The sequence below is a fragment of the Xiphophorus maculatus genome, chromosome 17 (genome assembly GCF_002775205.1).
Source record: "Xiphophorus maculatus strain JP 163 A chromosome 17, X_maculatus-5.0-male, whole genome shotgun sequence".
Classification (NCBI taxonomy): Eukaryota; Metazoa; Chordata; class Actinopteri; order Cyprinodontiformes; family Poeciliidae; genus Xiphophorus; species Xiphophorus maculatus.
In genome coordinates, this window is record NC_036459.1 from 18,084,838 (window position 1) to 18,112,120 (window position 27,283).

At 38.8% G+C, this 27,283-nt stretch overlaps 4 protein-coding genes across 4 annotated transcripts in view; all 4 read left to right on the forward strand.

The window, feature by feature from the left end:
• The window catches only part of fam19a2 (family with sequence similarity 19 member A2, C-C motif chemokine like), an 84,964-nt gene that overhangs the window by 7,454 nt on the left and 50,227 nt on the right, over window positions 1-27,283 (forward strand). The window lies entirely within an intron of this gene.
• On the forward strand, window positions 4,518-6,198 carry LOC111611849 (fish-egg lectin-like). Its single transcript, XM_023350438.1, has 5 exons — window positions 4,518-4,754; window positions 4,905-5,141; window positions 5,229-5,440; window positions 5,526-5,650; window positions 5,736-6,198. Exons 1-5 carry the CDS (start codon window positions 4,700-4,702, stop codon window positions 5,872-5,874), a joined length of 768 nt encoding a protein of 255 aa, XP_023206206.1. The 5' UTR covers window positions 4,518-4,699; the 3' UTR covers window positions 5,875-6,198.
• On the forward strand, window positions 7,479-9,269 carry LOC102220752 (fish-egg lectin-like). Its single transcript, XM_023350441.1, has 5 exons — window positions 7,479-7,804; window positions 7,955-8,191; window positions 8,278-8,489; window positions 8,575-8,699; window positions 8,785-9,269. Exons 1-5 carry the CDS (start codon window positions 7,750-7,752, stop codon window positions 8,921-8,923), a joined length of 768 nt encoding a protein of 255 aa, XP_023206209.1. The 5' UTR covers window positions 7,479-7,749; the 3' UTR covers window positions 8,924-9,269.
• Window positions 10,535-12,249, forward strand: LOC111611850 (fish-egg lectin-like). Its single transcript, XM_023350440.1, has 5 exons — window positions 10,535-10,782; window positions 10,933-11,169; window positions 11,257-11,468; window positions 11,554-11,678; window positions 11,764-12,249. Exons 1-5 carry the CDS (start codon window positions 10,728-10,730, stop codon window positions 11,900-11,902), a joined length of 768 nt encoding a protein of 255 aa, XP_023206208.1. The 5' UTR covers window positions 10,535-10,727; the 3' UTR covers window positions 11,903-12,249.

Genomic DNA, 27,283 nt, shown 5'->3' on the forward strand with positions numbered 1-27,283 from the left:
AAACCATTAAGAAAACTGGATCTGAGTATTGGCCAAGAAATCGGCCTGATCGGTTCATATCTGGTGGGGATCTCATACACAGCCATGGATAGTTGCCTTCAAAATCTCTGCTTTACTCCATCGCTGCTGGAATTTTCTTTCATTAAGAATTTTTCGATGAAATTTGTGATGGAAGCTCTGTATATTGTGCTCGAAAAAGATCTTCCAGCAAAATTTAATATTTTTGTTTCAGTCAGAGAGCTTATTTAGCAACCCGACATTCTGAACTGCTTGTCTACGTTTGTTTCTCTTTTATAAAAATCCTTTAATGGTTGCGCAGATTTTACACAGGTCTGCAGAGATCAAAGGAGAAATATTAATTTCTTCTTCATCTTTCTTGAAGCAGAGCAACATAAAAGTAAAATCCTACCTTGATCATATTTTTTGTAGCACTGAGAAGCAAAACAAGCAGCCGGTTTGTCAGAGTCTGCTCATGTAGCAAAGATTTGCCCTCTTAAAAACCTGAAAAGCAGACTTAACAGTCACTGCTCCTGAAATTCCCAAATACAGTTACAAATATGAACATTTTTCACTTTTTATGTGTTTGTAATATGGGAATAAAACTGAAAATAATGTCTTTTGGAGTTGAATAAACCATCCTAAGAACATTACACACACACACACGTTTGCCTGGCTATCTTTGTGGGGACTTTCCATTGACTTCCATTTATTTCTACAGCCTAAACCTTACCCTTATCCTAATCCTGTTAAAATCATTACATAGTTAACCCTAACCAAAACTCAATTCACACCTTAGTCCTAAATCTAACTCCTGACCCAAAAACAACGTTACCCCTTGTAGGGACCAGGCTTCAGTCCCCACAAGGAGCATTGGGTCCCCACAATGTAGTGTCAGCAAAATGGTCCCACAATGTATGACAAACCAAACGCGCGCACGCACACACACGCCCACACACACTGTATGAAGAAGTTACAAATGAAGACAATGAAAAATGCTTCAGATTTAGAAGCATCTCAGTTGCCTTTCTTTGTTGAAAGGCAACTGAGATGGGAGGAATGACAAGAAGGTTATTGCCACTTCCGGGAAAGAAACCCCTTCTCTTTTTTCCTCAATGAAGTTAAAATAGCCCCCAGTTGTATTGTAATATGGATTTTTGTACACACATTGTTAAGAACCAAATATAAGAAGGTACAGCAATAAATGCTAACACAGGATGCTTCAAAGGCTACTTATAATAAAAAATAAAATTTCCAAAAATAGATTAAACTACACTGATATTAAACTGAATCAGTTGGCATGAAATTAAGCATGTTACTTTTGTTCTCGGTGATGGACAAAATATGAAAGAGTTAAGCAGACATAAATAGGGCAAGAATACATGGCCATACTCATTTTAGTTATCAGAACTGTCCTCCAGTTAAACATGACTCTGTTTCATAGGATGAGGAAAGAGACTAAAGGACAGAGAAAAGTAAGAGGAAGAGAAAAAGACATGCTACAAATAACTAAGATCCATTCGTCTGTGTCCAGGTTTTCTTCCCTCATGTAAGAATTTTATCTCTTCTGTAGCGACTTGGTGTTGATCTCTCTGTGGCCCAGTAACTTCTAAACACGTGCCCGTCACGCAGGATAACTCCAACCGCCTAGAGCCTCCAAACAAACCCACAGTCATATTTTGGACAGCAGAAACATCTTTTTCTCACTCTTTTCCTTCCCTGATCTCTCCCTCCGATTGCCTGCCCTCCATTTCATTTTGATGGCTGGTGCTGCAGTGTGTGCGGGAGCTGTGGGACTCCAGGGCTTTCATGATGTGAGCCAAAACTCATCTGGGACGCAATATCCTGTTTACCAGCTCTCAGCAGTCCGAGAACCACAAAAAAAAAAAAAAAACTGAGCTGACTCAGAAGTTCAGAACTCATTATAGCTTTCACAGGTCACAGTCAAGGTCGAACTCTTCTCCTCTATCACGTTGACTTTAGAAAACAGACTACTATCAAGACAACGGCTGAGACAGACGGGTTTGCACATGCAACCCCTGCGGCCACGCTGATAAGTAAAATAAAATAGTTGATGTTGATTTTATACTGAAAATGTAAAGGGAAAAAGATTATCAGTCCTTAAAATGCATTGTTACCTCTATAACTTTGCTTTATCATATTTAAAAGTGTCTCAGAGGTATATTAGCCCTCAAACATATACACTGTACCATCTGAAAAATATTTAAGAGTAACTATGTCCCAAATAACTCTTGCTTGCTGAAAAAAATGTCTAAATAGGTTATTTGGATTCTATCTTTATGTTTCTGTACCAATTTCAACATTTTGGTGTAAATTTGCTTAGTTCTGCAATAGCTGGGCATAAGAGGTTGAGCAGTTAAACTTATTCCTCTCCCCTGACACAGTTGGTATTGCAGAATGTTGTACAGATCACCTTGTTGGGGCACAGAGGTTTCAGTGTGGTTAGTGGTATACTTTCAGATGTGTGAATGTTTCCAAACCTAGCCTTAAATCTTCCTGACTGACCCCACATGATGCCTAACTGCTAGACCCAGGAGAGGAAGTCGTGGATCTGTATGAAGGCCAAGCAGCCAGTCTCCATAAAAAGACTGACAGTATGCAACGCAGTGTACATAGAGGTCTAGTGGCTGCAGCTTCCTCAGTGAAGCCTGCGCACTTTTGATTTTTCCAGCCATGTTTGAAGCACTATTATAAGTCTGCCCAGGAAATCCTGACATGGGCAAACTGAGCCTCAGCAACACACCTGCTACACCGTAATGCCATGGCCTGTTGAGTCAGGTACCCAGTAAAGGTCATGGTCTACGTTGCACTGATGCCTCTGTTCAGCACCAGAAACATCCAGTGTTCCATTAAAAATGACAGAAAACTGGACAATAGAATTTGACCTTGATTTTACTTGCAATTTCTTGAATTAATGCATTGGCCATGTTCTTCAGAATTTCATTCTGTTCTTTGGGTCTTGTGTAAGTTGTGTTATGATCTGTTAACCACTTCAGTAAAATGGGATCGCCCTCCGCAGCCCTAAGTGAGAAGCTGATCAAATGACCACTTATCAGCGTAGCTGTACTGCTGTCTTGCCACGGGTCTCTTAGAACTAAAAATCTTTGTAAGTAATGTGACGTATAATTGGGCAGTGATTGGATCCAGCCAATGTGCTCTCACAGTCACATTTTGAGGTTGGATTTTTTTGAGTTGTGGTAAACTTTAAAACTCTGAATGGCATTTTTCCATCTTCCTGCATCTGGGTTTTGTCCCAATAAAGAACTGATTTGAAAATCCTTTGCTGCAGTGAAAATACGAGACTTGCCTCAAAGTTAGACAGTAATGGAGCCAAGAAAAATTTCCTTATGGTAATGGAGTCCCTTTCCTCTCAGCCTACTTTGATATAAGGGACACTAGAGCCCACAAAAGACCCCCCTAGAGGAGAGAAAAAAACAACAACAAAAAACAACTGGTAAATAGGAAAGTATCAGAAGTTAAAGTTAATGCTCAAAGTTTAACACTGATTTTCACTATACAAGTCATTAAGTTATTAAAGTTACTGTTGTAAATAAACATGTCTTGATTTTGCATTTTGATCACGTGAATTGGTTAATTTTTTGCTTCAGGTATAAATACTGCTATGCGATTTAGCAAAATGGAACCATAAAATCACCTGATTTAGACAAAAACATGTACAATACGTCCAGGCACAATGCAGCAAGTATTCAATAAAAAGGACAACTGAAAAACTTGCAATCAGTAACAGTAATCAGTAAATCTTGTTGTGTTGATGCAACTTGACATGTTTCACCCCAGAGACATTTTTTTGTGGCAAGATGCAAACTTCCCATGAGTCTCAGAGTGTTAAACTTCCACACAACATTGCTTAGGATTTGGCGCCACGCGCTTCCGCAGTGTGAAGGAAAAGCAGGTTGTGAAGTGTGAGGTGATCAGTTTTTGTGATAGGCAACCAATCATCATGCACAAGAGTTCATGCAGTTTTTCACAGAAATCGGTCAATTATGATCGGTGACCAATCAATCGGCACACTACTACACCTGGGTACTTTAATGTCCATGTGAACAAAGGGAAATGCTTATTTTTCAAGCAGGTTTCAGATCCAGGTTTTTGTGAACTTTGCCAAACTTGGTAGTTCTGCAATAGCTTGTTGTTCAACTTGGAACACTGTGAGGCTGCTGGTTCAGGTCCTGATTTGAGCATGTGAACAAGTTCTTGTCATCAGACTGTCGCATTATGTTAATTATACTTCTACTCTCACATCCTGTAGTACCTGACCCATGTACCACATGTCTGTGGTTTCTTTTTATGAGTTTAAGCTTTTTTTAACTGTAAAAAGTAGAGATGGACAAAAACAATAGGACGTCATGTCATTGATCCAGTACTTGATGGTGTGCAAAGGAGGTCATGCAGTCATATGAATCAGGTGTTCTGGAACAGAGACACATGTAAAATATACAGGGCAGTGGTACCTGATTACCGGAATTCAGAAACACTGTTGTTGAGGAATAATAAACTGCAATCAAATCCTGCTAAGAAAAGAAACTAAACTCCTCTGACCTTCTTACAACCCAGTTTTGTCACACCGTACCTTGGATATATAAGTCCCTCAATCACAGGAGTTTCAGGACAGAGAAGCAAAGTTACATCTTAAGCTGCACAGCAACTTACAGACGCCAACATGAAAGCTCTCGCAACTTTCTTGGTTTTGCTGAATTACTTTACCAGATGTCATGGTGAGTTCTCTTCATATTTTCAATTCATAGGGCCAATTCATGAGTGTCGTTACCAACCACTTTACAAATACATTCCAATTTGTAATTGTAAGATGAAATAGTGTTCTATGGGTGTTTATTACATTTATTTTGTGTGGTTCTTCTCTACAGGTTGGATCTGCACTATTGCTCCTGAGCACCTTGCTGCAACCCAGGTTGATGCTGGCAACGGAATGGTTGTGATGACTGATAAAAACTCCAACGCCTTCTTCTTGAGCGATTCAAGTTGGTCCAAACTGGGCTCTGTTGCTCTCAAGCATGTCTCAGTGGGATCTGCAGGTGTCTGGGGAGTCGACCGCGACAACACAGTCTATAAATTTGCAGCTGGTGATTTCTTTCCTACTCGTGGTGAGTATTATGTTTCAGAGCCAGATTTTACAGGTTGGCCCTGATTCATAGTTTTTAATTGTTTAGTGATGCTGTTTGTCTCTTCAGGTCTATCGTTAATCCAGGTGGATGCTGGAGAAGGTCAAGTAGTTGGAGTTACCAGCCAAAACAGCATCCATTGCCTGAACGGCAGCAGTGCCTCTTCCATTGAGAAGGAGGGCGTCTTGAACTGGAACACCATCTCTGGGGGATTGATGTATATCAGCTGTGGTCCACTCGGATGCTGGGGAGTGAGCTCAGCTCAAAAGATCTACTTTGGGGTAAACGTTTGTCTTACATCTCTTGTTGTAACTCCTGATATAACTCTCATTCACTAGTCACAATCTTTACTGTTTACTTTAATAGAAAGTCTCACCAGGTACCTGTGGCATCAGTAGCTGGAGTCAAGTAGATGGAGCTGCTGTAAAAGTTGAAGTTGGGAGTGATGGAAGGGTCTTTGTTGTAAATCAATCTGGAAATGTCTTTGAAAGGTAACATCTCAATAAATTTGAGTTGCAAGTGCAGACAAATTTAAGAAACTAGAACAATTCCAAATAAGTATCTTTCTCTTTCCAGAGCCGGTATCTCTGAAGCACTTCCACAGGGCACAGCTTGGAGCCAAATCTCCTTTTGTGTGACCATCAAACACATGACCTATGACCTGGGACGTCTGTGGCTTCTGACTGATGCTGGTGTCATCCTGAACTGCATCTAGTCACCAGCTGGAAGTCTTTACTTCACACATTCTGTTCCTTCTGATGACTGCTTTGGGTTAATCCCATGTGTTCTTTATCAGTAGAGGATCCTGATTAATCATGATAGGGGTTAAAATCAAGGTGGGGATACAAGTTATTGTTCAATGATTATGCTATAGATGATTCCAAGAATGCAGGAAATAAAAGGAAAGTTTAAAGTAATACTTTTTCAAATCACAGTTAAGTTGGAGGTTTCCTTGTTTTGGCATTCAATCTTTCATCTTTAAAAGTAAAACATTAAAATGTGATTTTAAGGAAACAATAAACTTTTCCACTGATCAACAGAATGTGTTTGATTGCAATTATTCTTTAAGACTGGTTTGTTTAAATGAAGGAAAAACTATTCTCTCTGTGTGCGTCTCTGCTTCTCTCTCTCAAAGTGCTATGTTACTCCCAGTCCTAAAAAGAAGAGCAGGTAGAATGCAGCATTCGAATAACAAAGCTTGTGCATAAACAACAGATCTCACTATAACTTAAACTATAGCTGTGTCTCATGCATGTTTTTTTTTTCTCTTCAATTACTTGCAGTGGATAGACTATCTTACAATTTTACTAATAAAAGAGTAAAACATACAGTTTAGTAAAACTACTAAAGTACATTTTCCCCTTCAAAAGGTTACTCAGGTAAATGTAATTGAGTAACTAGTTTATTTCTACCTGTGTATCTAGGTCAGTTCCCTTTGTAAAATCAAATCTGTTCGATGTTTTAGTATCAAACAAGGGAAGCATGTAAAAACAGCAAGTCTTATTCTAACAAACTTGCTTTCTGTCACAATAACAATCAAAGCTAGTTTGCTTTGAAACAGTTGAAACATCATGTAGCACTGATTTTAAGGAATCAACAGGATTTAAAAAATAACTAAAGTAATGAGTACATGCATTTCAATCCTTAGACCTCCCTAATACTTGATAATTGCTACCTTTCCACCTAAACACAGAATATGTCCAACTTACTCCTCTGCATCATGGATCATCATTAACCAACTCTCTAGCTTTCCAAATTTCCACCGGTACCATGTTGGTCACCAGCACCAATGGCAGATCCAGCATCGAGATCATGTTCTTGACTCGCATGTTAGATTTAGCAAATGTTTAATGCTGGATGCCCTTTCTGACACAAACATCTGCATTTATCAGGGCTTGAGACCATCACAAAAAGGCACAATATCCCCTTTGTGGCTGCATTATACGCCTGACAATGTTTAATTCAGATTATTATGGAGGCTGCCACAAATTTGGTTGATAGTGATTTTTTTTATGAATTAAGTCAATTTGTTAAAAACTATCCAAGCAAAATCACTTACTGGAAGCCATTTTACAAGTAGGTAGAAATAACAAATAAGTCTGGTAAGTACTAAAGTATCAGAACTTAAACTTAATGCTTAGTTTACACTCATTTTAATTATAGAAGTCATTAAAGTTAGATTTCTTTATTCATATTTGTCAACATTGTGTATTGATTTTGCATTTTATGAGATAACAATTTAAGTTTTTCATGAATTTTTTTTCTTGCAATAATTTGATTAATTACTGCAAAACTTGATGTTACATATTAAAGCAACATATTTCTATTTTTGTCTTTTTACAACATATTATTCTCTGAATCTGGTACCTGATTACCAAAATACAAAAACTTGGTTCTGAAGGAATAAGGAAGTGTAATGAAATCAGGAAGTGCAACCAATTCCTGCCAACAAGCTAAATTCCCCTGAAATATTTACAAAGCCAGTTTTGTCACACCGTACCTTGGATATATAAGTCCCTCAATCACAGGAGTTTCTGGACAGAGAAGCAAAGTTACATCTTAAGCTGCACAGCAACTTACAGACGCCAACATGAAAGCTCTCGCAACTTTCTTGGTTTTGCTGAATTACTTTACCAGATGTCATGGTGAGTTCTCTTCATATTTTCAATTCATAGGGCCAATTCATAAGTGTCGTTACCAACCACTTTACAAATACATTCCAATTTGTAATTGTAAGATGAAATAGTGTTCTATGGGTGTTTATTACATTTATTTTGTGTGGTTCTTCTCTACAGGTTGGATCTGCACTATTGCTCCTGAGCACTTTGCTGCAACCCAGATTGATGCTGGCAACGGAATGGTTGTGATGACTGATAAAAACTCCAACGCCTTCTTCTTGAGTGATTCAAGTTGGTCCAAACTGGGCTCTGTTGCTCTCAAGCATGTCTCAGTGGGATCTGCAGGTGTCTGGGGAATCGACCGCGACAACACAGTCTATAAATTTGCAGCTGGTGATTTCTTTCCTACTCGTGGTGAGTATTATGTTTCAGAGCCAGATTTTACAGGTTGGCCCTGATTCAAAGTTATTATTGTTTAGTGATGCTGTTTGTCTCTTCAGGTCTATCGTTAATCCAGGTGGATGCTGGAGAAGGTCAAGTAGTTGGAGTTACCAGCCAAAACAGCATCCATTGCCTGAACGGCAGCAGTGCCTCTTCCATTGAGAAGGAGGGCGTCTTGAACTGGAACACCATCTCTGGGGCATTGATGTATATCAGCTGTGGTCCACTCGGATGCTGGGGAGTGAACTCTGCTCAAAAGATCTACTTTGGGGTAAACGTTTGTCTTACATCTCTTGTTGTAACTCCTGATATAACTCTCATTCACTAGTCACAATCTTTACTGTTTACTTTAATAGAAAGTCTCACCAGGTACCTGTGGCATCAGTAGCTGGAGTCAAGTAGATGGAGTTGCTGTAAAAGTTGAAGTTGGGAGTGATGGAAGGGTCTTTGTTGTAAATCAATCTGGAAATGTCTTTGAAAGGTAACATCTCAATAAATTTGAGTTGCAAATGCAGACAAATTTAAGAAACTAGAACAATTCCAAATAAGTATCTTTCTCTTTCCAGAGCCAATATCTCTAAAGCACTTCCACAGGGCACAGCTTTGAGCCAAATCTCCTTTTGTGTGATCATCAAACACGTGACCTATGACCTGGGACGTCTGTGGCTTCTGACTGATGCTGGTGGCATCCTGAACTGCATCTAGTAACCAGCTGGAAGTCTTTACTTCACACATTCTGTTCCTTCTGATGACTGCTTTGGGTTAATCCCATGTGTTCTTTATCAGTAGAGGATCTAGAACAGTCTCCAGGTTAATCATGATAGGGGTTAAAATCAAGGAGGGGGTACAAGTTATTATTAAATGATTATGCTATAGATGATTCCAAGAATGCAGGAAATAAAAGGAAAGTTTAAAGTTATGCTTTTTCAAATGACATACAACAGTTAAGTTGGAGGTTTCCTTATTTTGGCATTCAATCTTTCAGCTTTAAAAGTAAAACATTAAAATGTGATTTTAAGGAAACAATAAACTTTTCCACTGATCAACAGAATGTGTTTGATTATAATTATTCTTTAAGACTGGTTTGTTTAAATGAAGGAAAAACTATTCTCTCTCTGTGAGAACATTGTTTCAATAAACTGCCATACACTAAAAAAAACTGTACCAATAGGTCACTTTGCTATGTTCTTTAAAACTCTTTAAACGTAAAATGGTTCTTACATTTTAAGAAAACTCATTAAAAACCCTTCAGATGCCTCAAACTCATTATGACTGAAATTTTTTTTTTGCTATAAATAAATTTGACAGCATCATATTTGAAATATTACTCAAGTATGAAATGTTTTGCATTAAGATGCTACTCAAAGTTGCAGGCAACCTCTTGGCTGTATCTTATGTTGATTTTGGGAGTAACAGTGAACAGAAGCAGTTGTAAATGTAAATGTGGAGCTGTGCTTCTCTTAGCCCCACAAAACTGGTGTTTCATTTAAAAATGATAGAGCTTATGATTGAACATTTTTTTCCTCTGGAAGCAGTTATTTTTTAAATGCAGAGTTTAAAAACTTCACTTTGCAGTGTACTTTGTTTTTGACTGGATTTGTACATTTTGTTATATTTTGACTACTGCATACAAATGTTAAAATATGACAATTTGTTATAAGAATGCAAGGGTGTAATTTGTGCTGCAAGTTGGAATGAGTCTATATATCTGTCTGTATATTTGCTCAAAGCAGGTTGTGAAGTGTGAGGTGATCAGTTTTTGTGATCGGCAACCAATCATCATGCACAAGTGATCATGCAGTTTTTCACAGAAATCGGTCAATTATGATCGGTGACCAATCAATCGGCACACTACTACACCTGGGTACTTTAATGTCCATGTGAACAAAGGAAAATGCTTATTTTTCAAGCAGGTTTCAGATCCAGGTTTTTGTGAACTTTGCCAAACTTGGTAGTTCTGCAATAGCTTGTTGTTCAACTTGGAACACCGTGACGTTGCTGGTTCAGGTCCTGATATGAGCATGTGACCATATGAACAAGTTCTTGTCATCAGACTGTCGCATTATGCTGATTATACTTTTTCTCTCACATCCTGTAGTACCTGACCCATGCACCACATGTCTGTGGTTTCTTTTTATGAGTTTAAGCTTTTTTTAACTGTAAAAAGTAGAGATGGACAAAAACAATAGGACGTCATGTCATTGATCCAGTACTTGATGGTGTGCAAAGGAGGTGATGCAGTTATATGTATCAGGTGTTCTGGAACAGAGACACATGTAAAATATACAGGGCAGTGGTACCTGATTACCGGAATTCAGAAACACTGTTGTTGAGGAATAATAAACTGCAATCAAATCCTGCTAAGAAAAGAAACTAAACTCCTCTGACCTTCTTACAACCCAGTTTTGTCACACCGTACCTTGGATATATAAGTCCCTCAATCACAGGAGTTTCAGGACAGAGAAGCAAAGTTACATCTTAAGCTGCACAGCAACTTACAGACGCCAACATGAAAGCTCTCGCAACTTTCTTGGTTTTGCTGAATTACTTTACCAGATGTCATGGTGAGTTCTCTTCATATTTTCAATTCATAGGGCCAATTCATAAGTGTCGTTACCAACCACTTTACAAATACATTCCAATTTGTAATTGTAAGATGAAATAGTGTTCTATGGGTGTTTATTACATTTATTTTGTGTGGTTCTTCTCTACAGGTTGGATCTGCACTATTGCTCCTGAGCACCTTGCTGCAACCCAGGTTGATGCTGGCAACGGAATGGTTGTGATGACTGATAAAAACTCCAACGCCTTCTTCTTGAGTGATTCAAGTTGGTCCAAACTGGGCTCTGTTGCTCTCAAGCATGTCTCAGTGGGATCTGCAGGTGTCTGGGGAGTCGACCGCGACAACACAGTCTATAAATTTGCAGCTGGTGATTTCTTTCCTACTCGTGGTGAGTATTATGTTTCAGAGCCAGAATTTACAGGTTGGCCCTGATTCATAGTTTTTAATTGTTTAGTGATGCCGTTTGTCTCTTCAGGTCTATCGTTAATCCAGGTGGATGCTGGAGAAGGTCAAGTAGTTGGAGTTACCAGCCAAAACAGCATCCATTGCCTGAACGGCAGCAGTGCCTCTTCCATTGAGGAGGAGGGCGTCTTGAACTGGAACACCATCTCTGGGGGATTGATGTATATCAGCTGTGGTCCACTCGGATGCTGGGGAGTGAGCTCAGCTCAAAAGATCTACTTTGGGGTAAACGTTTGTCTTACATCTCTTGTTGTAACTCCTGATATAACTCTCATTCACTAGTCACAATCTTTACTGTTTACTTTAATAGAAAGTCTCACCAGGTACCTGTGGCATCAGTAGCTGGAGTCAAGTAGATGGAGCTGCTGTAAAAGTTGAAGTTGGGAGTGATGGAAGGGTCTTTGTTGTAAATCAATCTGGAAATGTCTTTGAAAGGTAACATCTCAATAAATTTGAGTTGCAAATGCAGACAGATTTAAGAAACTTGAACAATTCCAAATAAGTATCTTTCTCTTTCCAGAATTGGTATCTCTGAAGCACTTCCACAGGGCACAGCTTGGGGCCAAATCTCCTTTTGTGTGATCATCAAACACGTGACCTATGACCTGGGACGTCTGTGGCTTCTGACTGATGCTGGTGTCATCCTGAACTGCATCTAGTAACCAGCTGGAAGTCTTTACTTCACACATTCTGTTCCTTCTGATGACTGCTTTGGGTTAATCCCATGTGTTCTTTATCAGTAGAGGATCCAGAACAGTCTCCAGGTTAATCATGATAGGGGTTAAAAATCAAGGTGGCGATACAAGTTATTGTTCAATGATTATGCTATAGATGATTCCAAGAATGCAGGAAATAAAAGGAAAGTTTAAAGTTATACTTTCTCAAATGACATACAACAGTTAAGTTGGAGGTTTCCTTATTTTGGCATTCAATCCTTCAGCTTTAAAAGTAAAACATTAAAATGTGATTTTAAGGAAACAATAAACTTTTCCACTGATCAACAGAATGTGTTTGATTGCAATTATTCTTTAAGACTGGTTTGTTTAAATGAAGGAAAAACTATTCTCTCTGTGTGTCTGAGAACATTGTTTCAAGAAACTGCCATACACTAAAAAAAACTCTTACCAATAGGTCTCTTTGCTATGTTCTTTAAAACTCTTTAAACGTAAGACGGTTCTTACATTTTAAGAAAATTATTAAAAACCCTTCAGATGCCTCAAACTCATTATTATGACTGAAAAAAACCTGATGCTATAAATGAATTTGACAGCATCATATTTGAAATATTACTCAAGTATGAAATGTTTTGCAGTAAGATGCTACTCAAAGTTATATAATTGGATGATAACAGTTATCAAGATGATGGTCATGGTTAAGAGTGCTATGATATGTGGAATAAATTAAATTAACATGCATTAGCACCTACTAAATTATATGTTTTACATGATGTTACAATAAAAGATATGTTTACAATATCTTTTCATATGTTAACATATGTTCTTTGCAATAAACTAGACATTATGAATAAATATCATCCTGTTGTTGCATTTTGCTCTTCCTTCGAACTCCCAGACAAATTATTACTTAGCTTTTACAACAATATTTCTTCCCACAACCAAGAAAGCTTCTAACCTGCAGACAACCTCTTGGCTGCATCTTACGTTGATTTTGGGAGCAACAGTGAACAGAAGCAGCAGGAAATGTAAATGTGGAGCTGTGCTTCTCTTAGCCCCAGAAAACTGGTGTTTCATTTAAAAGTGATAGAACTTATGATTGAACATTTTTTTCCCTCTAGTAACAGTTTTCTTTTTTTTATGCAGAGTTTAAAAACTTCACCTTGCAGTGTACTTTGTTTTTGACTCTGAATTCGTACATTTTGTTATATTTTGACTACTGCGTACAGTATGACTGTTAAAATATGACAATTTGTTATAAGAATGCAAGGGTGTAACTTTGTGCTGCAAGTTGCAGCACAACCTGCAGCGCGTGGGGACGTGCTGTGAGGAAGAGGAGGGCGGTGATGCCCCCACGGTTATGTGACTGGAAGGCCTTTTTTGTGCTAAGAATACACCCAGAACTTGAATATGAATGCCATACAGGATTATTCAATAAAATTAGGATAGACGTCCTGATGAGGCTAGTCAGATTAATGGTACCTTTTGAAAATTAAACCTTTTAGCAGCTATTAAACATACTAGGAGTTATAAAGACGTTAAAACATCAGTTGTCTAATTAATCTATATAATGTCTTTCACTTGGTGATGGAATTACTAAAACAGGAACTTTTCAGTCATATTCTAATTTATGGAATGAGTCTGTATGTTTGCTCAATGCTTGCTTACAACTGAAAACAATTACAAAGTTCACCAATATTTTCTGTGAAGAATTATCACAATGATACAGTTACCTTTTACTACATGATTTTACCAAGTGCTCAAAAACATGAGCATTTCATACAAGCACTTCTCATCAAAGAGAAAGGTCAGAGGTCACATGCGGTGTACCCCAAGGTTCAATCCTAGGATCCCTCTTATTCAATATTTATAAGCTCCCACTAGATCAAGTTATAACAGGAAATACGATTAGCTACCATAACTATGCAGATGATACATAGCTCTTCATTACAATGTCACCAGGTAACTCTGAATCCATCCAATCACTGAATAAATGCTTAGAACAGATAAATGTGTGGATGTGCCAAAACTTTCTCCAGCTGAACAAAAACAAAACTGAAGTTATTATTTTTGGACCTAAAGAGGAACGATCTAGAGTCAATGCACAGCTTCAGTTATTACAACTAAAACCTAGAGATCAGGCACGAAACCTGGGAGTAGTGATGGACTCTGACCTGAACCTCCAGAGCCACATTAAGACAGTCACAAAGTTGGTCTTCTATCACCTGAAGAACATTTCCAGGATTAAAGGACTAATGTCTCAGTGAAGATCTAGAGCAGTGGTTCTCAAATGGGGGTACACGTACCCCTGGGGGTACGTGGAGGTACTGCAGGGGGTACGTGAAGCTTTTCAAAATATCTTTAAAAAATCAGTAGGCTCCTCATAATAAGTCTTGGGAAAAATTATTTTGTAAAAAGTTAAATAAAATATAAATGTGTGTTCATGCACTGAATTTTATATTCAGTATTTACAGGGTATTTACAGCACTGTACCTCTTTTTTATTCCAAAAATGTTTTGCCCGTGTCAGGGGGTACTTGACTAAAAATATATTTTTAAGGGGGTACATCACTGAAAAAAGTTTGTGAACCACTGATCTAGAGAAACTCATTGATTCGTTCATCTTCAGTCGTATTGATTATTGCAACAGCGTCTTCACAGGTCTGTCCAACAAATCAATCAAACATCTGCAGCTGATCCAGAATGCTGCTGTTCGCGTTCTGACTAAAACCAGGAAGATAGAGCACATAACACCAGTTTTAAAGTCCCTCCACTGGCTCCCTGTAGCTCAAAGAATAGACTTTAAAATACTGTTGTTAGTTTATAAATCACTGAACGGCTCAGCACCACAATACATTAAAGATCTGCTGTTGTATCAACCTTCCAGACCTCTCAGGTTTTCTGGTTCTGCTCTGCATCCCCAGAACCAAATGAGGAGAAGCAGCATTCAGCTTCTATGCACCACAAATCTGGAACAAACTTCCAGAAAACTGTAAAACAGCCAAAACACTGAATTCCTTTAAATCTCGATTAAAAACCCAGCTGTTTAGAGTTGCTTTTGAAACGTAATCAATTACAAATTTAATGATGGCACTTGACTTAATGTAATATTTTGTTGATTCTATGTTGCAAGACTTTGTGTTTGTTATGATGTAAAGCTCTTTGAAATGCTTTGCTGCTGAAATGTGCTATACAAATAAAATTTGATTGATTGGCAGGTTATACATTTTTTAATTTAAACTTTTTCTGACCTGTGAAATGTGATTCCGTTAGATCTTATCTTGCTATCGTAGAGTTGACCATAAATAGCAAAAAACATCCTGTTCCCTTTTCAGATTCTTTGCTTGACTGTGTCATTTTTCCGACCACCGATAATCCTGACTCAATGCAAAGCATTTAAGCAACAATTGCTTTGTTGCTCAATTGCTCTGTTGAGCAATGTGTGCTACACACAGTAAGTGATGTGATGTCCAATCAACCAGATCATTGAGAGGACTTGATATTTATGTTTTGCAAAAAAAAAAAAAAAGCAGTTATTCGCAGGATGTTAATGCTTTGAACTAGGGCTGTTGTAAAAGAATATTTTAGTAATCGAGAACTCTATGGAGTATTTTTATGATTAATCAGATTTCTCTCTCTCTCTCTCAGTTGTAAAGCTGTTAGCGTCGCATCACACAATTTAACAATGCTTATTTGTGTCTCCTGGCCTATGTAAGAATAGCACAAACACATGTCATCAAGACATTTTGGTGAATATTTGTTGTACTGGGATTTATTCGAGAATGGAAAAGTCTGACATTGAAGTTTTTCCCAAATTTGTGAAAAATAAGGAATAAATGTTGCCTTTTAATTTCTCTTCAGTGGTCCAAAGTATACACCCGTTTATGCTCAAGGGCCCATATTTACTAAAACCCAACATCTCAGGGGCCAGGCATCCAACAAAGTATGTGTTCTGTCATGTCTGGGAGTTTTTCAGTATCAGTTCACTTCGTCATGAGCATCCTTCGGAGCAGATGACGTCTCACATTAAGACATCAAAAGGCCAAGTTTCATAGAAAATGCTGTCAGTTTTTCTACAAAATCAACACTTCTAAGTACCACATTAAGTTAGCTAAAATTATGGAAATTCATTAAAAACTTGAACATCACTGACAAAATAAAAAACAAAACAAAATCCAGCATTTCAGCAGCACTGTCTCAGGCCAAGTCCACATGTAATCAGATACTGTATCTGGAAAAACTAAAGCATTTTTATGCGTTTTAGACTTTTACCGAACAGAGTGATTTAAAACCCGGTTTCATATCACAAGATATGATTATTTATAAAAACTCTGACAAAAGTGGAGATTTGAGAAAACTCCGTATTTGTGTGTTCAACGTAGGGAAAACTTAAGCTTTTAGGGTCCTGCCATTACGGTCTTTGACAAATAATACACCAATATATCCTCATACTTGCTTTGTCTTGATTCCCAATTGGTATTGCCCTATTGTTTTAAAAACCTTATACTCTGATATGCTATTTAAAAGTAGCTTAAACTCGACACAAATGAACCTCCTAGCGCCATGTCTAATTTGAAAGAGGAAACCATGATTGGTTTTAAGCAATATGATTGGCTGACATGTTTAAGCTTTGCTGTACACTGTGTCCCACGCGTTTGGCATGTGTAAAACAATGCTCAGTGGAATATTTCAGCTGAATTGTAACCAGTGTGTTACGATAATTGTTTTAGTAATACATCGTGAGCCAATACAATACAATAGAATACAATACAAAGCAAGACAGTTTTCCCCCTAAGTTGGCGCATTTCCCTTAGTCAGTGGATCTCCTTTGCAAAATGTGACTTGGTGTTTTTAACTCACTGCTGAGTCAGGAACAACGAACACCTGGAGGATGTGACACTGGAGGGAATTCATCGCATTGTCACAGTTGATAGCCCAGCCGAAAGCCCGTCCACTTTGTCCGCCATTGATGGTGCCCCGAAGGTCACAAAGGTCACTTACGAAGTCCAATTCCAAACAATTGCTGTTGTAAAATAGAAATATAAAAAAATCCTCAGTTTTCTGAAACAAGTACTGCAGTGGGGGTATATCGTTCCAATGGAGTCCAATAGGTCCTCTCCGAAGCAGTCACTATATATAAAAAATAATAATTGTACAAAGTTGAGCCACGTCTGAACTACCGGTGGCCTCGCGGAAAGAAGCTCTGATTGCTGTTAGTTGACTTAATCAGCACCTGTTGAAAAAAGCGCGCTCATCATTTTCTTTGGGAGATATTTTTTGCCAGCAAGCATCCGAAAAAAGCTGAGGTGGAAGCCAGTGGTTGGCTTAGAAAATGCTTCCATAAGTTGTAATCCTTCATAATGGTTCTTGTCGCCGGCTTGCCTTCAGCAGTTTTATTAAAGACACATTTATCGGTTAACTCACTGACACGCGCAAGCCGGAAGAAAAATAACAACTATGACGGACTGTAATGAGGATTAAGTTGTTAATATGCTGCTCCGGTCGGACAACAACTTCAAATGTGTAAGCTAAGCTCCACCGTTAGCGTCCATGTTTACTTCCGCAAACACTGAGCACTTCTTTTTATGGCGGTTGGCAGTTCACTGAGAAAACTGACGTCATTGCGCCCTCTACTGCGCATGCGGGACACTTTCAGGTCGTTTGCCCGTTCACACTGCACAACACATACAGGCTGGATTTATTTGGAAGTGTGAACGACCTCGACAAAAAAAAAAAAAAGGAAAAAAAGTCTCGTTAGCAAACGAAGCTTCCAAAACGTCATCAGAGCAAACGGTCCTTGACGTCATGAATACTACATGATGATTGGCTAATACAGCTGGTTGCTTAAAAGAGATCATCTTTGACAGGATGGGCTCTCTTTATGTTATTTAATGGATTTAAAAATAAAATAAAATAGAATTTAAATACAAATTTAGAACCTATAGCATTTTTACCATTTTATCTCTTGAAGATCTTTAAAAAAGTTCTACATTTTTTTCCTAAATTGTTTCCCTTCTAGTGAGCTCATCATTCCCACAGGTCCCAGTTGAATAGCCGAGGTGTACATGTTAGCTTTTGCTAAGATGGTTTCCACAGCGTGCACTTTGTGTCTGAACTACTAAAATAGGCTGGTGTTAAAGTCTTAAGTATTTGCAAATTTTAGCTATTTGCAGCCAGCTGAAATAAAACCATAAAATCAAACAAATTATGGACAACCCTGACCGTCCTCTTCATGAGACTGTCTTGGGAAAACAGAGGATCTTCAGTCACAGGCTTCTTCAGATTCGCTGCAATACAAATTGCTACAAGAGCTCTCTCCTGCCAACAACCATCACCACCTACAATACATTTTTGAAGAATCTGCATTAATGATCTACAACAAAAAAACAACATTTAATTTCCCAATAAAGTATGTTTGAATTTGAATTGAATTTGGAAAACTGGGCGTCCAGTGTAAATGAGCTGAGAACTTGGAAAATTGGAGTCTTAAAATAAAAGTCTAGAATTTGGTCCTGAAAAAGGTGTAAGAAAAAACATATGAGGTATTTTATGTGCAAAATCTTCTTTCCTATGGACTCTTTTTTTATTGAGCTGTGTGCCTCATTTGGCTCACTTTGCATCCCGGGGCCATTTAACCCGGGAGCTGTAACCTAAAGACCTGATAGTGGCAGGCTGTGGCTTTCAATCTGACCGCGGGCCCCCACTTATCTGTCAAATAAGCTGTTTTAATTGCATACACACAGAGCCCTATCGGGCCATGTAGCGCGCTCAGAGATAAGGGTTACACAGAGTCAGGCATCGGTAACAGGATAAGAGGACCGCAGAAAAACAGAGCTGCCGGGTCCCAGGAGGACGTCAGGTCAGGAAATATCTATAGCCGCCCTATTAATTTCAAACTCACAAAGCCATTTCTCTGTGTTGCTGTGGGGCTGGTGAGATGGCTGCTGTTAACTGAAATCAAAGCATTTTAAAACTGCAATGACAGCGTGCTGACATTATCTGTGACCGGCCTGGGAGGTAGAACTATGTAAAACAACCTTGACAATAACGGCATTTTTATGCATATGTACAGATAAGAAGGGAGCGGGAAAAAAAGGACATGAGGGATGTTTGCTGTTATTCAGAATTTAAAGTAGTGAAGTGGTCAGGACCTTGTCATGCTGAAATCAGAGCAAACATTAACAACACACCAAGGACGGGACGCGCTGGGAATGGCAATGCTTCACTTTATCGGAGCTGAATTAGACCAAAATTCACAATGGTTTTTTTTTTACACGTTTTCTACACAGTCTGGATAAAATATTAAACATGATTTTTGTTTTTGTTTTCTTTAGTTCTGGATAAGAAGGAAACAAGAAAAAAAGTGTAGAACAATTAGGATTTCCAGCCTTTATTCACAATCCTCTTTAGGTTTTATCAACACATTTTCAACAATACATCCATCTGTCCATCATGGATGGATGCATCTTCACATCCATCTGTCATCCACCTATCTTTACATCCATCCATTCATTGCCCATCCATCTTTACATCCATCCATTCTAGCATCCATCCATCATCTATCTTTACATCCATCCATCATTCACCCATCAATGCATCCATCTATATTATCCATCATTGCATCCATCCAGTCTGCAGATCTTATAGGCTCCATATCTGTAGTCAGACCTCAGTAGAAATATTTGCCATAAATCCGTCCTGATATGTATACTTTCAAACTGAAACCAGGAGAACTTTGCAGGCCTTTTTAAAAGATGTTTTCTGACATGTGTGTGTTTTTAGCAAACATCCCAGGCTCCCGCAGCCTCCCATTCGTGGACTGTTGATGCTAACACCGTGTATTGTTTTGACCCGTTTGGCCCGCGTGAAGAGCTAGTCAACACTGTAGCTGGGTAAATGTCAGCAACACTAGGCTTTTAATGAGACCAGAGACTAAGGAGGGGGCTGACACCATCACAGGCTCAGTGGCGAGAGCCTCATTTACATTATAGCAGGCGACAGCCGGAGAGAGGCGAGCGGGAGAGAGCCAGCAGGAAATAAAACATGTTGGTTTTTAGGATGGCAATATTTTCTCAGAAGCACAAATAAGGTCGTGTTTACTGAAAGCCTTAAAGCACAGAACGCTGCTTTGATTTTCTTTTTTTTTTTCCCCCTAAGCTGAATAAATTCTGCATCAAAAGAGCAGTTTTGTAACAAGTTGCTAATAATTGCAGGTATTGGAAGATATAGAGCGGACACCAATATGGGGGCCAGCCTCAGAAAGGCACTGTTGCCATAGTAACTAAATTTGACCACATGGAAAGTATGTCTAAAAGCACCAAGAGGAAAGAAAATGCTGGTTATAAATCTCCAAACTGTAGAAGCCCACTAACCAATGAGGTGGTTTCATTGACCTGCTCCATCCACCAATGGGAAACAAGATTACAAGAACTCTGGTGTCGACAAGTAATTACTGACAAAGTTGATATTTTGTTAATTGGGGTCAGAGTTAAATTTAGCCAAAGTACTCCATCTTCAGTTCATGGATCTGAGTTACATCTAAGATTATAGCTAATAGCTGAATTTGCCAAATTTGAATTAGCTTACCCCAATTATGCTGCTATTACCATGCAACTTTGGAGTTAGCAACCATTCAGTGCGATAGTGTTCCATCATAGAGGTGCGGTTCCCATCATATGTTCAATTCAGTTCAAAAATACTTTATTTGTTCCAAAGGGAAACTGAACATTGTCGTCACTCATATCCTCAAAGAATCGTGGAAAGGAAGAAACTCTGCTCAGTACCCAGGCAGCAGAAAAGATATTCCACTGTAACCTCTCCTGAACGACTCCACCAGTTGTTGGAGAGCACTGCTAATCCGGCTCATTAGCTTTTGCTGCTCCTCTTTAAATCTCTGTCTGGTCGAAGAGAGATATTGGAGTAGGGGATATGATCCATGTCCACTATGAGGGTTGGAAGAAATGGTTTGAACCTCCTCAGTTCAGGTATCATTTCAGGGTCTCGGATGCTAATTAGTAGCTTCAAGTTGTCAACAAAATACCTCGCTGCCATGGATACGCATCCCAACACCTGTCTGAAAGTAAAAAAGTAGGAGCAAAAATCTCCCAGTTGCAAAGTGTCCAAAATCAGAGGGAGCAATTGTCCAAGCATCCAATGCCTCAACAGAACATTATCAACAAGTCTACAGAAAGAAGTATCAGAACAGAACTACTGCAACATGGTGCCACCATGAACGACACAACTCCAGAATAATACAATAATTACATAGTATGTAAATCTATAACTTGGGAATACATAAAGCAAGAATCATGAAGCATCATTTGGAGAATCAAAGACTGAAGTTGACCAGAGAGATTGGAGACAAACACCAGGACCTCTGTGCTGTAAGGTTTTGGTTACAGATCTAAGAATAGACGATTACAACAAATTTTAATCGATTAGATGTTTCATGACAAAAACAAAGATCCAAAAAGGTTTTTGAAGGTTTCTAAAGTATTTTTGAGGACTTGCATTCCACTTTGTTTCCACCACTGGTTGTGGTTCTTTCAAACTGAAAAAGCCTTGTTAAGAGCTGCAACCAGCACCTCTAAAATGTTAGCAAGAAAACACAGAGCAAAGCTGTGGGTTTAAATATTTGATTCATGGTCTGACCATCAAAAAACTATATTTAGCCTGTTTCCAGATGTGGTATTGCCATGGTAATATGGTCATCCGCAAGTTAACATTATTTTCACCTGTGCTCGTCCAGACTCTTAGTTTATGTACGTTTTTGAATTTGAAGAAAGTAATACATTTCCTTTAAAATATCTCTCATTGTTTTTGCATTTATCAAACAAAAATCCTTTTGGGTAATTGTAACTGGCTTAAAACATAAACATTTTAGTCGATGTTGGACAATGACAACAAAGTCCATCTGGTTCCAACCATAAGGTAGCTGCACTGGTCCACACTTCTACATGAGGCAGGATTTACCTTCCTTGCTTTCTTTTGTGTGTGCCACAATGGTAACATCTTTCTTTAATTTTCTTTTCTCCTATTAAATTAAAAGTATTCTGCGGCGTGCTTAAATCTGCTGCAAAGCCGCGGCGTAAAATTAAACGCCACATGCTAGAACGTCTCCTCTGTCTGTGAGCCGGCTTTCTTACATCAGCCGCCTTTTCTTTTAATCTGAAAGGAATAAACTGAATTTGTGATGAAGAATAGGCAGCAGCGGAGGCGGCGATGAATAAACGCTACATCACGTCCCTGCCTCCGTAGATCCCTATCCGCTCTGGCTGAACGTCAGGCTGCTACGCACTGGTGGGAGAGAGAGAGAGAAAGAAAGAAAAAAAAAATCAGAGAGAACTGGAGTTACACCGGCTTCCAAGTATGCTGTCATGCCAAAAAATGAGCAACGGCAAACCTCCAGATTACAGAGTCCACAGAGCTCTGGTCTCTGGATCTGCTGATGTACAGCCAGATGTTGCAGGTGCCTCCTGAGACTGCTGTCAGTAAGGGGAAGTTTCTGACAAGAATGTTGCTCAGATTTTTGACTGTGTGATTTTGTGCAGCGTAGCAACGAAAATCTTAAGTGGAATCCCTTTTGAAACCCTTCATCACACAATCAATCAAATGTGGTTCTAACTGCAGGCACAAGCTCGGCACATCCTTTGAACTGTTAGGAATATTTAGTTTCTACACAAGTTTCTTTGCTTTTGTTAGCTACATTTCCATCAAACTGTCATTCAGATTTTGAGCAAATTTCTTGAAATGTTGCAAAAATGAAGAAAAGAAAATTAGGCGTGTTTCCATCTACTGGTTCGGAGTGAAGGAGTAATTTTGTGAGATGTTGATGTTGTGAACTCTGGTCCACCTAAAAATCCAGATCTCCGTCTGTTTGAGGTGAACTCTGATGCAGTTCGAATGCATATGTGAACGCCAAGTGGACTAGAGACTAGTATTGTAGTACCGCTTTTTCATGGTCGTCTTGGACTCAATCGCATTTGGTCTCGGTCTTGAGGACTCGGAATTTTATTTCAAGTACGGTCCAGACCACAACTGTAAAATTATCACTAAATTGCCAGCATATTGTCCAGTTTATTAACATCTATGCAAAACATACCTATTAAAATCGAAGCAATAATGTGACTAATTACTAATTACGTGTTTCTGTTATCGCTGTCACTTCCCCTTTTCAGGCACACGCGGCTCTCCAAGATATTCACAGTGGTTTTCTCTGAGGGGCAGATGTCTGTCTAATTGTCAGTAGTAGAATCCTGCTACATAAATCATCAGAAATCCGATGGCGACATGTAAATTCAGGAGCGCTTCGCTTTCACAGACGGTGTTGACTACGTCTAACTTTTATTGTCACTTAGAAAAGAAGCTAAAGAAAGGTAAGCTATGTGATGTTAGCAAAGCTAGCTGTGCAGGGACAAATTGTATGAAAAAACTTGTAACTCATTGCACTGAATTATTGTGTGGAGCTATATGGGACAACACTGCGACCAAAGTCTGCAGCAATATAGTGATGTGACATTCACGAGTGATCCGTTTCTTGAGAATGGCTCTTTACTAAGAAGAGAGGACTGGAGCCTCACTGAAAGCCGTTGTTTGTACTTGTAATGCTCTGCGCACACTGCAGTGGCTATCATTATCTTATTTAATTAGATACATTGATATGTATTTGGGCTGCACAGTGGCACAGTTGGTAGCATTGTTGCCTTGCAGCAAGAAGGTCCTGGGTTTGATTCCCGGCCTGAGGTCTTTCTGCATGGAGTTTGCATGTTCTCCCTGTGCATGCGTGGGTTCTCTCCGGGTACTCCGGCTTCCTCCCACAGTCCACAAGAACAGTTACGGTGAGCGTCTTGTAACTGTAACTGCCTGGTTACTTCTTGCTTGTTGCTCCTTGGTCAGTGTTCAGAGTTCAGTGTTGTTTGCCTTAATTGCTATGTTTAATGGTGCAGACAGTGGTGGTTTCTGATATGGGCAACTGACTGGGGATGGCACGAGACCTCCGTGGATTGTAGCACAGTGATGAAAGCAAAGCAGATTGAAGAAGAGTTTGAATTCATAATGATATTGGTTAAATTAGTTTCAGCTCTAAGTATTTAATATCTAGGTGTTTTATGGAAATGTGGATCTTTTAGATCAATTTTAAAAAGCAATTCTGATCATATTTCACATTTTATTGTGTTATGTAGCACGGGGCGCTGGTCTTGGTCTTGACTCGGTCTCAACCTCTCTCGGTCTTGGTCTCGGGTTAGGTGGTCTTGACTACAACACTACTTGAGACCGCTCCAAAAGCAGATCTTTGAAGTGTAGGGAATTCTGGGTAAATACAACTGAAACTAACACGTGCATAGCACTAGTGGGAAAAATGGCTCATGGTCTTTATTTTTATTACCAAGAAAGAAAAATCCTGGAACTGTTAAAATCTGATTCCACTTCATGCTGGTTTACTTTTTACTGAAGAAGGAAGACAATGCGCTCAGTGTCTTCTTTAGAGGTTTTCATGTCGTTTCCTTTTGCGGTTCTTGGTGCAGCTCACCCACAGGCGAGGTTTTCAAAGTGTTTGGTTTGTCTCACATGGTGCAGTCTGAAAGCAAACAATACCAGCTGAAAATGTAACAAATGTTGCAATTTTTGTCCCTAATCAAACCGAATCTTTCCTCAATTAAGGTATTTTTACCAATGGGGATTAGTGTAACTATAGGGGTAGGTTACGTTAACTTCATTTTCCATAAAAAATGTACGTTTTGGTTATATCCCTTATTTGTGAATGAAAGAAAGCTAATTTTTGATATTAACATGCAAAAATATCACTTTCTAGGACAAAATTAGATTAATATGTTAAAATAAAAATAGTAAACATCTTTATTCAGTGGCCTAATTTTATCCGTTACAAAATGTCCTGTTTCAATGGAATCCTTTCTTTACCCAAGTCTAGTTATCCAAGGTAATTAAAGTGTGGATGCTAAAACATTTAAATTCGATAGCAGCCGATCTAAAATGATTTAACTTTGTATTTTTTCACCTCGGGGGCAAACATGAGTTTGTACAGTTTACCCATCTCATAAAGAGGAGTGAGCCTTCTGATGAATATGTATTTAACGTTTGTGCTTACGAGGCTTATACCATGCAGGGTGCAATCACTTACCTGTCCAAACAACATGTCAGCAGCTCGGAGAGTGACAGGCCCTTTAATGTCGGCATTTGAGAAGAATTCAGTCACCGCTTTACCAAATGGGTAGAGTCATGAGGCTGCGGAGGCTTTTAAAGGGGAACTTCTGAGTGATAGTAATGAGCTGTAGGGAGACAGCAGCGCTGTGGTTGTAGTCGGCACGGCGCCCAATTATCCGCCAGCACCTGTCGAAGTCGGTCGTGGCTCTACAGAGTCAGGCTTTCAAACCACAGGCATTTTGTCCCACCCCTCTGCTATATATTTTCATTGCCCCTATAATGAGAGGGGGTTTGTTATGGCGCAACAACACTGACTGGTGTATCTAAAAGAGGCACTTTGAATTAGATTTGCTTGTTAAATTAGCCCCCCCCCCCTCCAAATTACACCCACTGACAAACACGAAAACATTTATCGCATCCTATATATAATGTAGGATGCGATACATGATATATATCGTGTACTTGCACGTCTGCAAGTACATTTTATTTGGATTAAATAGTACATTTCACAGTTATAAATCTGGATTTAAAGACGGAATAGAGATCAAAATACCAAAACATGCTTAAAAAGATTACGGCAATCATTGAAAAGATGCTAAAGAAAAGCAAATTTGAGTCAGAATGCAATTAGATGTTGGTTAAATTAGTCCAAACTCTCAAGCTAATGAAAAACAAAGGTATTCCATTGATTGGCTGAAATAACTTCTAAATTATAAGTCTGGATTTGTGTCAGAGTTCAAATGTCCAACTTGTTCCCAGGTAAAAGGAATTTTGTTCTCCAAGACACCAGCTAAGTTTTCAATTGTCAAGTGAATTTTGGACGAAGTTTTAAAATGCTTCAAAAAGGAAAATGTGAATTAGGCGCGTTTCCATCTACGTTTTTTGGAGCGAATCAGCCAGGCTACGCGAAGTGTAATTTTGTCAGATGTTGACACTACGCATGGCTTTAGTAAACAAGATGTAGAGGTTGCTAAATAGGATGGACCAAACATCTCAGAAACACGGAGTTCTTCCCTCCAAGACAGAGGTTTGAACTTTGAAAATGTTCCCATGTTTTGTGCCTCTGGTAAGGCACAGACGCACCATTGTAAAGAAGCATTCACAACATCAGAACTTATTCATCAATGTTTAGCGCATTAACTTTTTGTCGGATAGGTCAAAATCACCTCAAGAGGGTGTGCAAACGTTTTTGTGAAATTGGTCACATCATTCCTAATTTTGCCATTTTTATCTACCTTTTCTCATGCAAAATGTGCATAAAATTGAAATTTCTCTAAGGCATTTAATTGGTTAAGACAGCTTGAAAATTCTGACTTTTTGAAGAAGCAGCACAGCTGAATGTCGTCTGCATAAAAATGACTGGGGATATTTCAAAATTAATACATGTCAAGAAAAGGGGTCAAAACAGAGCCTTGGAGTACACAAATTATATCAATGAATGATTTACAACACTCGTGTAGTTAATCAAACCATATTGGAAAATAAACTTCAGCCACTCTTTTTTTATTTATTAGGAAGATATTTGTAAGGACAACTAAAAAAAAAAAAAATCAAAGCTTAATATGTTAAAAACTTTTACAATAACAGGTAGTCATTTTTCCTTTAGCCATTTTAGTAACAGTTTGTTTTATTGTCAAATCCTGATACGTTCTTGGGGGGGCAAAACCACAAACATCAGCAACTTTTGCTCGACACTTCTTATGGACAATTTCTCAGCATCTTTAAAATCCTGTCACTTATTTTGGGGATCTTCTGGGTTTGAAAATATCTCATTCAGTGCTTCAGATTTGCAGTGGAAAAAAGTGCGTCACTCCTCAAGCTTGGAATAGAAGGAACCCCACAATGACATTTTTATCTTCTCTCACCATCTTGTTGTGCGGCAGCATTGTTTTCCTGTGGTTTGCTTTCGAAGGCCTGGATGAGTTACACACGAAAGCTACTAAAAGATTGATGAGGTTTTAACCTCAGTCCATGGTTGAACTGCAAGTAACATGTCTATTTTTATTCTTGCTTTTTGTTTGGTGATAATGTACGACAAACCTAAAAAAAAAAGAAGTTGTCTTTTCTTCTTAAAGCGCAAAGAGTTTGTCAACAAACGTTAGCATCGTGCCACCATCCTCTGCTGTCTACAGTTCCAGCTGTGAGAACTCATCTCCAGCAGAGTATTTGTTGCTGTGAAAAAGTACTAGCTGACTTGTCATCGCAT

Excerpts from the sequence above, each read along its gene's own strand:
- LOC111611849 (XM_023350438.1), top strand. The coding sequence starts at position 4,700 with ATGAAAGCTCTCGCAACTTTCTTGGTTTTGCTGAATTACTTTACCAGA. Across the intron at positions 5,142-5,228 it reads TGATTTCTTTCCTACTCGTG|GTCTATCGTTAATCCAGGTG; the intron begins GTGAGTATTATG and ends TTGTCTCTTCAG. Across the intron at positions 5,441-5,525 it reads CTCAAAAGATCTACTTTGGG|AAAGTCTCACCAGGTACCTG; the intron begins GTAAACGTTTGT and ends TTACTTTAATAG.
- LOC102220752 (XM_023350441.1), top strand. The coding sequence starts at position 7,750 with ATGAAAGCTCTCGCAACTTTCTTGGTTTTGCTGAATTACTTTACCAGA. Across the intron at positions 7,805-7,954 it reads TTACTTTACCAGATGTCATG|GTTGGATCTGCACTATTGCT; the intron begins GTGAGTTCTCTT and ends TCTTCTCTACAG. Across the intron at positions 8,490-8,574 it reads CTCAAAAGATCTACTTTGGG|AAAGTCTCACCAGGTACCTG; the intron begins GTAAACGTTTGT and ends TTACTTTAATAG.
- LOC111611850 (XM_023350440.1), top strand. The coding sequence starts at position 10,728 with ATGAAAGCTCTCGCAACTTTCTTGGTTTTGCTGAATTACTTTACCAGA. Across the intron at positions 10,783-10,932 it reads TTACTTTACCAGATGTCATG|GTTGGATCTGCACTATTGCT; the intron begins GTGAGTTCTCTT and ends TCTTCTCTACAG. Across the intron at positions 11,469-11,553 it reads CTCAAAAGATCTACTTTGGG|AAAGTCTCACCAGGTACCTG; the intron begins GTAAACGTTTGT and ends TTACTTTAATAG.